Here is a 10095-nt window from a genome sequence, read left to right on the forward strand (position 1 = left end):
GATGTAAGGTAAAAATAAATAAATTTAAATTAAAGAGGTTGTTTGTTTTTACTTATAAAATTGTTATTCTTTTCTAATTTTTAAGTTTTACATTAAATAAAAAATAATATTTTATATAAACATTTTAAAATAAATAAAAATTTTATAATTATATATAGATTTTTTTTTTCTAAAACTAGACAGTATCTAAAATTCAATACAAGTTTTTATTATTAGGATTTAAGATTAGCTGCTAATCAAATGTCTAGTGTTATTGTTTATTGAGGGTAAAATCAACTTTTCAATTAGAGATATTTTGTTCTTATATCAACTCAATGTTTTGAATGTTAATTAAGGATAATTCAGTTGTTAAGAATTAAATTTGTAGTCTGTATAAAAATGTGAAATTTAAATTTCATTATAAATACAAAGACCTTTATGAAATATATATTGATCCTGATAAGCTTTCAAGACTCATCTTCCTCAAACTTTAACAACTAAGCCTAAAAAAAACTCACCATTTTCAGTTTTGATTAGCAGAACTATTTTTGGTACATGAATGAGAAATTAACATCTTCTTAGCTAAAGCTGGTGACAGATTAAACTTTTCAGTCACGTCTACAAATGAAACAAGCGAAACCCCAAACTTGAATCATCTATAAATATATCTAAAATTAATATTTTCAAAATTATAATTATAAATTGATATGTTAACATATTTTTAATATATTAATCATACATTTATAATTATAAATGATATATAATTATTTTAATTTAAAGTTGAAAAATATATTTTCTCCTTCAAAATTCTCTTCTCAAATATACACTTGATCATGCATTTTCATATTTTATAAATATTTGAATACTTTAATTTAGACCACTTATTGATATTTTAATTAAATAGAAAACTATTCTACATCTCAATTATAAAATACGACAAATAAAACAGTAAACTAAATATAATATAATAAATCAATTAAAAAATATAATACATGTTTTGGTATTTACAACAAACATTCTAATTTTCGAAATAACTCGAATACAACATAATAAACTTATATGTTTAGAGCTTACAATATCTAATATGTATTAAAAAAAATACAATATTAACAAACATTGATCAGTTATATATGGTGATTTGTAAAATTTAAAAATTATTATTATTATTTATAATTTGGACAATATTAGTTCTATGCTGTAATATGTACAACTATAGTTTTATTTTAAATTTAATATATTAAATGACATAAGGGTATAAAATTGGTTAGGGGTATGTTCGGTAAAACAATAACTTTAGATTTATAACTTTCAATGCTATAAAAATAGCATTTAAGAGAGTATAATTAAAATACTATAAACTATTAAAATAAACTAATTCATCAAACTGATTTAATTGACTAATCAAGTTTTTAAAATAGTCACATAAATTAAAAGTTAATTTTAAATTCCTTGTCAAACACAGTTTGAGTAATAAAGCATCCGCATCTCATACAATGATTATGAGTGTATAATTTTCTAAATAAATAAGAAACTAAAATAAAATTCTCATAAAATATATATAAAAATGCATCTAGGCTTAAATTTTATTTGTTGAATAAAAATGATTTTAAAATATAAACTCTCTATTAAAAATCATTTCTATTTAATATTATTATTTTTTTAAGAGTAGAGATCATAAAATATTTTAAAGTTCAAAAGATTTAGAACATATTTGATTTCTTATATTGTATTTTATTTTTAAAAATAGAAAACTATTTTTAAAATAAAAATTAAAATTACTCTTAAAAACTGATTTTTTTTTCCTTACAGTTCATTACTGTTACTTGTTCCAAAAAAAATGTTTACACAATAAAGTTTAAACACAAAATTTCTTGTCAAATAAATTAATAAATTTAAACATATAACTTCTTACTAAATACATACATCAACACTTTGTGTTCTATGCAGTGTTTGAGTGAGGCTTCAGTGATTTAAGAATTATTGACAAACCACGAAGCTAGAGAGGAATTGACATGAACCAATTTCATTTAATAGGAATTAAAAAATAATGTACTTTTCATACTAAACTTTGTCCTTTATGAAATTAATTTCAGAATCCACAAAAAAACAAATGTATTAATGTAAGAACAATTCCAATGATTTAATGCAAAGCCAAACACTAACAAAACAAATTGGCCGTACGGATAAGAGAAAAATGCCGCTTAGGTCAACGGAAACGAAGCATTTCAGTAATATTGTAACTGTCTAGTTACAAAATTTTAACCTTTATAAATTGAATAAAATTAATTTCAAGAAACTTCACAACCACTCATTTTCCAACTAATCAATATTTTTAAAATTAATTTTTTTTTAAATATGTAAGATAAACATATTAGTTTTTTTAAAAAAGTAGAGTAATTATAAAAAAAAATGTTTTTTTTTGTAGTGCCAAAAGTAAAATTGATTAGTTTTTCTAAATTGAACAAAGCACGTGTCACATGAGAGCATTACCAAAAAATTGACAATTCATGTAGTGAAAAGAGGAGTATTGGGAATTCCACGAATCTAAATCCAATTAACATGTTCTTATTACACGCATTGAAACATCATCTAGTCAAGGAGAGAACATTATATACATTGAGCTGCATTGATTTTTCTGGCTTCAACCATTAATCGCTTTCTAAGTAAAAGCAATGCAGTGTTGAATTCCCATTCTGCTACCACATTAATATTCCAAATACTGAAAAAGAAAATTGAAAGAGTGGGAGTGATGAACAAGTTTGTTAACGTAGAAACAACAGAAACAGTGACACTACAACTACACATACACAAAGTCTCTACAACATGGAGAATACAACTCCATTAATTCAACCAAAAACCAAAAAAACTGGTAATTAATTAGTTAAAAACAAAACAATATAAAATAAAATTCTCACAAGAATAATATAAGAAATTAAGAGGAAGAAAGAGGAGGGTGGTTGTGATGAGTGGGAGAATGCAAAGGGAAAAGGGGCAATAGCTCAGGTGGTTGAGAAGCTCTTGGACTTGGGTGTAAGTAAAACCCTTTCTCTGCAATCGCTCTTTCTTCTTCTTCATCGGGTGACTTTGGTGTTCGTGGACTTGCACGCGCCAAGAACTCCAACGGTGAAACAGGCGAAGCCATCACCATGTTCTCACCCAACAACGCTCTGCTTCGAACCAAAGAACAAGGTGACACGCTCATGTTCACCGCTCTCTCCGACACCCCGATGCTCAGCTCCAGCTTCTTCGCCGCCGCGTTGCGCCGCTCGTGCAGCTTAAAGTTCGGTTTTTTCGGCCCGATTACCTCTGCGGCGGCGGGGCGGTGGGATTGGGCTGCGAGGCGAGTGGGGAGAGTGAGGGGGAGTTTGTGCGCTGAAGGGTCTTCGGATGCTCCGGTGAGTTTCTGAACGACGGCACGGAAGTTTGATGGGTCGGCTTGGACGAAAGTTGTGTTGGGTGTTGTCGAGTCGGATCCGTAGGTGGAGTGAGAAGCCATAAGAGAAAGAGAAAATCGTAAGAATGAATAAAAATGGTAATTGGAGTGTGGAAGCGGGAAGAAGGGAATGAAAGTGTGGGGTTTTATACACTCTAATCAATCACTGTTCTTTCTTTCCTTTGCTTTTATGGGGTGCCGTGTCCACCAAGTGTCAGATATACTATACGGAATGGAGAGAAAAATATGAATCAGAAGGGGATGCAACTAATAATTCTTACTTTACTTTTGTTTAGTTAATACGATACACACGTGATTTAAGGCTCATACTCAAAATTTATTTAAGGCTCATACTCAAAATTTATATAACAACACAAGTACATTATAGTAGGTGCTAAATAGGAAAATAATTTAGGTGTGAACCATTATAATTTTTTTTATTTTTAATATTAACTTTTATTACACTTACTAACGTAAAAGTCTAGCATATATTTGGTTGGGGTAATATTATGTATATTGTTTGTGATTTTAACACAATTTAGTGTATATTTATATTTCACGTTTTATCATGATTTTGATTTATTTTTAAACTGCAATTGAGACTCATGTTCAATGTTTGAGTATTTATTAGCCGTCATCTAACATAAGTTTATTGTTAATATGAAAAGAAACGTAAATGCAAACACGTAGTTAAGGTTGTTTTAGATGCTGAATTACATTTGAAAGTACGTTTAAGATACTTATAGTGCGTTGAAAACGTGAAAGTTAATATTGGTAGCGTCTCAACAAATGTAAATTCAGTGGTAAAATACGTAAACTCAAACATACACTTAATCGCGTGTTTACTGTATAATCAGATGTTGAACTAATCATGCAATTAATTTTAATTAAAAAATAACCCAAAACATACTTATGGTGTTTTATTTAAGTTACTTTCATTAAATAGATGATGATATCGCGTTTATACAAACTAAGAAAACTTTTTTGCTGTGTAAGCCGTAAGCACTGAACTGTTACTAATGAAACTTGAAAAGGTTGGGTGAAAAGTTGTGGAAGTGTGCACTAACAATGCAGGTTTATAAAAAAACGAGGGACTTTTTTTCTATTGAATGAAACTTCGTATCTTTCTTTTATGGGTTGTAAGTAAAAATTCATTATCATGAGGTTAAGTTAGCTGTTTAATGTGAGTATTATTGAAGATTACAGCAAAAGTCACGTGAAAGCTTTGTAATGGAAATGGCGAGAATATGTTATAATTAAATTTACATTTAGAGTGTAATAATGAACAAATAAAAGAGGGGTGAAATTGGTTTGAATTTGAAAAAGGGGCAATGAATGAGGCATTGAATGATGAGTGATGCGGGGTCAGCGGAGCATTGAAAGAAGAAACAATATATGAGAAAGAGAGAGAAAGGAAAACTATTTGCAGCAGAAGAGAAGGCAGAGTCTGAGTTTTGGTCAGAGTCTCAGAAAACCTGATGTGCCTTGTGATTCTCTCTTTCTTTTCTCTTTTTCTAATTTTTATATTAAATTTCACATTTACTTTTTATAACTAATACTTCTTAAATTTATAAATTCTTTATTATTTTATTCAATTTCACTCCTTTCTGCTATAAACTTTATGAATAAAAAATAATGTTTAATTATAAATAGACTAAGAAGTCTCAACCATTAAAAAATATGCTTATATTTTCATATTGTGCTCATGGCATACATAGTGTAAAAATTGAGGTGGTTTCTCTTTCTGGGTAGTTTCCTTTCCTTAGTTTGCGTGAGGAATTGCACTTTGACATCACGACAAAAGTTGTCTGAGGACTTCCTTAATTTTGGCTTGGTTCGTCGCAGTTTCTTTGCTTTACTCTTTCTTCGTCTTAGATTGCTTTGGTGGATGCTTTGATCTTTCCCAATTGTGACCCTTTTTGACATGTTTAGTTTCTTGCCTTTACAGGACTCTTTTCCACCCTTTCTTCTTCTTTTCAACTTGTATGCATTTACAACCACTTCTATTGCTGTTTCCTTTTATCATTACCTATGCATCAACCGTTCCCATTTCGGAATTTTTGTCTACATCTTTAAAACTACATTTAATTTAATACCAATAACATATGATAATCGCACAATGAACATTGCATGGACACATTTTATCAAATACGCTTCATGAAAAACGTATTTCATATTGCTTATTTTTCAATAATTAAATTCATATTAAGCAAACATTTAAGGTACTAAATAAATAATTTTATATTTTTATCAACATATTGATTAATACAAATAAAAAACTCTTATTTATTAAACTATGAATCATTTCTTTGACAATATTACATAACTTGTAAACTCACGTATTTTGCAAGGTACGAAATTTAGTTTTATAAACAAATAAACATTGTGCTAAATAATCTCAAATTTAAAATATAAACAACTTAGTCAATCATTGACAATATAACAAATTTGATGGGGTATTGGAGTTAAAAAGTGAAGCCTTAAAAAATATAAACTACACATCTAGTTAATTAAACCAGATTTTCTTTGTGTAATTTTTTTTTTAATAATGCATAAAGTTAATATATAAAAATTTTATTCATATTCTTTAAAAGTATGTTTAGAAGGAAATTTTTAAAAGAGAAAGACGTATTTTTTTAATTTTAAATGAAAAAATTATATATTATTTATAATGATAAATAAATTATTAATATATTAAGTTTATTTTAATGTATTAATTTTTAAAAAAAAATAATTTTAAATATAAATTTTATTCGCCTCTCTTCTTCCTTCTAAAATTTTTCTTTCCAAATAACTTTTAATAAAATAAAGCACCAAAGAGATTTTTGTGTGTCAAATGTCTCTTAACATGTCGCTCAAGATAAATTATAGGAAATAGAAAAAAATAGTAATTAAAAAAATTAAAATACTCTACAAGTTGATTAAACAGTTATTATGTTAATTATATATATATAATGCCTAATTAAATTGGCTTAACCCATTTAATTTTTAAATTGAAAAATAAGCATTTTATCTTTAGAACGAAGTTGAAATATGTTAATTTTATATAGTTTTAGGGTCAAACAATTAATTTTATTTTTAAATTTTAAATTAAAAAATTATATATTATTTATGATGATAAATAAATTATTAATATATTAATTTTTTAATAAATTAATTTATATTTGTATATTAAAAAATATTAATTTTAAATATATTTATTTAAAATATAAATTTTGTCTTTCTCTCCTCTCGTTTTCAAAATTTTCTTCCCAAACAATCCTTAATAAAACAAAGTACTGAGAAATTCTCTGCGTCAAATAATCATATGCTCTCACAGGCAGCTAAAGATAAGTTATTTAATTTTTTGTTTTTACAATTCACAATAATAATAATAATAATAAAGAAATAATAAGAACAAAATTAAGATATTCTTACGAAGCATGTCTAACCAATTTGGCTTAACCCAAATAATCTTTGAACTGAAAAATAGGCATTTTTATCCGTAAGTTAAGCAACAAACAATTAGATAATGAAGCTGGAACATCTTAGTTTTATACAATTGGATATATTTTCATCTATCATGCTTACGACATTATTAGTATCTTGTCTTTATAAGAAATATATTTAATCACTTCTTAATATAGTTTTTCTTTTTCTTCGATGCCTCAATTGTCTCTGATTATGAATCTTTATGGATAGTTACAGGAAAGATGGATAGCCTTACTGTCCCTGTCTCGAGGAAAAGCCTAGCTGGTGGGAACCATACATAACTTTCTACAATGAGTGGCTATAATTAATCTTGTTTTGTTAACTTTAATCTTTAAGTTAATGTTTAATATTTAAATATTATAATTTTTATTAAAAACAACATTGGTTATTTCTTATTTTTATATAATTTATTTATTTTTAATAAAAATATCATTATAGTTGCTTAAATTTAATTTTAAGTATTGAGATTAATATTTTTAACTAAATTAATTAAAGGATAAGATCATGTTTCAAATGTTCAATCACAGCAAGTATTTTCTCAAATCTTCTTGCAACTTTATTTATAGAGAGAGAGAGAGAGAGAATTATGTTGACCAATCTGAGCATGTCCACCTATTCCTTACAAGCTTTTTTTATACCAATAACATTATACACTATATTTATCTTATCTTTTATTTATACAATATTTTATAATGTAAAATTATTACATATTATTTACATAATTAAATCATTAAATGTATTCATAAACCAATCATAAATATGTAATTTCATCGCAATACGGGTCATTTACTAGTTAGACTACACTGTTTTTATATACTTCAAATTTTTTTTAACTCCTATACTTGATCTTCATGAAAGGACAAGGTGCAAGAATATATACTTGATTAAATTTAGTAATGCAAATTGAGCAAACCAAACAAGGAATAATTGAGAATAAGCTGTCCTGTATTTGTCTGAAAACTGCATGTGAATCAACCTATCCATCAATAGCTATCCATATAGATGATGTTTAATTAAACACCGATCACGTGTACATTTCACAGCCTTCAGATAATTTGATCTCATTGTTCCAATTTCCGATCGAAGGCCCACTTTGAAAAACTTTTGCCATTGCTTAAATTAAGTGAGCTACGTAGTTATGATTCATAAGTTAAAACAATGCCCTAAATATTTATGAAATTGACAAAATTAACACTAATCTTTTCTGTAGTCAAAAGGGGCACTTATATAAAACCATAGTTTTCAATCCATTTAGAGTATGTGAATGATGCCAAGGGAACATTCAATCATAAGAGCCGTCTGTGGAGGACACTATAATTGCAAAAGAAGACTGGGTAACTAGGCTAATGTGGAGTGGTGTGTTAACTAACTAAGAGACCCTAATTCAATTTAATATTTTTCACATTGTTGCCAAACAAGCCACTAGATTGAACAATTAAAAGCGATTTTATGATGTGAACAAATAAAATTATCTATAGCAAATTGATGAACGAGTTTTTTTATATACTTGTGCTTTTTTATTTTTTGTTATCATATGCTTTTAGTTTTATGCTTTTGCTTTGGGTACGGTACAAGTGGAGGGTGTCTAGAACAAAGCATAAAATCATGGGAGCTTGGATTTTAGTGGACTTAGAACAAATGAAAGATTAGCATTTAAGGATAACGCAAAAGAGGTGTTTTGTATTTGAATTGCATATGGTTGATAATTAAACTATTGGTATAAAGCATCTTTCTAGCACTCCTCTTTTATTTCAAGTTTTTCAAGGTGAAGTCGTGAAGGATAACCTAAAACTATATAATATGCTTCAAATGACAGAAACTGGTTTAAAAAACAAATAACATCAACAAAAATTGAAGTTTACTATATAAATATGATATGACAATTCAATTCGATAAGGTCTCATAACTATAAGTATTTATTATGCAATGTGTGTGCTTTTGTTATAGTGAGATTAAATTGTTATTTAGTCATTCATAATTCACAAAATGAATAATACCTGTGAGGTACAATATATAGTGGGTACCTGTGAAAAAAAAAATAAAAAAAATCTGTTTTTGAGTTTAAATTAGACAAGGCCACTTTACCTTACTTGCTTTGCTCTTTTCCTAATAAAAAAGCGTCACATGATGAATGTTTATTTCAGCTTGAGATCCGCTTATTAGAGCTTTTCATGGAGAATTTTTCATTCAATTAGAATATATGCTTTAAAAAATTATAACAATAATTTAAAAAATCAAAAAATAAATAATCAAATCATTTTTTGAATAAATAATCTTTTTTTCCTAAAGGCACTCTTTCATAAAAAGCTTTGTCAGTTACATAAGATGTCAATTTTTCTTAAATAATAGATTTTTGCTTAAAATAAACATGTCAGTTTAAAAGCTTTGTCAATTTTCTTAAAATAAACAAACATTTTCACTTTTTTTAAAAAGCTTAAAGGCCAAGCCCCAGGAAGAAAACTCTGTTTTTGGTTACCCAAGAAGAAAGGTTAAAACAGACCGATGGTTTTTACAAGGTTAAAACAGACCTATTTGAGCCAAGGCCCAATACTTGCTTCTTTTGCCATTTGTTTTTATTTCGATAAAAAAAATTTAAAGATGTGATTCAAAATTAAAAATACAAACAAAAAAAATATAACCAATGCAGATGAAACAAAAAATATGAAAACTATAAACATGTGTAATTTATGAATAAATTTTTGAATTCAAGATGTTTAAAAAATGCTTTCCACTAGTGATCCAGCTAAAGATAGGAAAATCTTTACCTAGTAAACTAGTGTTTTACATATTTTACGGAAATGTTTCAATTTAATGACCTGTTTGTAGCACTTCAATTATTTTACTTTCCTCCTTTCTTTGTCATGGAGATATTTCTTTCTTTTGCTACAAGATTTTAGTTTGATTACTTGTTTCGGGTACATGAATTCTTTATGTAAGACATCCATGAGAAAGATGCAACACTGCAAAGGAAGACCCTTTTTTGAGGTAGATGTGATGGTAAACCAAAAACAGGGTTAGAGAGAGTGTGATGGTAAACCAAAAACAGTTATAGTGAGATTTTCTTGAACCATTGAACATTAACCATTTCAATTTATTTTAGTTCTTTTAATTATGGCACTCATTAAACATTTAAAAAATCACATCCTTTTCACTCAATGACATTGATGTCACTATGTGAGAAATTCTTTATTGAGGAATAAGATTCCCCTGTA

General features: G+C 27.2%; 1 protein-coding gene across 1 annotated transcript; it reads right to left on the reverse strand.

The window, feature by feature from the left end:
• Nucleotides 1-2638: 2638 nt before the first annotated feature.
• On the reverse strand, nucleotides 2639-3515 carry LOC113857257 (VQ motif-containing protein 11). The gene has a single exon (XM_027489056.1). It carries the CDS (start codon nucleotides 3473-3475, stop codon nucleotides 2912-2914), a length of 564 nt encoding a protein of 187 aa, XP_027344857.1. The 5' UTR covers nucleotides 3476-3515; the 3' UTR covers nucleotides 2639-2911.
• Between the last annotated feature and the right edge of the window lie 6580 nt (nucleotides 3516-10095).

The sequence above is a fragment of the Abrus precatorius genome, unplaced genomic scaffold (genome assembly GCF_003935025.1).
Source record: "Abrus precatorius isolate BTA unplaced genomic scaffold, Abrus_2018 Scaffold153, whole genome shotgun sequence".
Classification (NCBI taxonomy): domain Eukaryota; kingdom Viridiplantae; phylum Streptophyta; class Magnoliopsida; order Fabales; family Fabaceae; genus Abrus; species Abrus precatorius.

Coding starts and splice junctions, on each gene's coding strand:
- LOC113857257 (XM_027489056.1), bottom strand. CDS start 3,475: ATGGCTTCTCACTCCACCTACGGATCCGACTCGACAACACCCAACACA.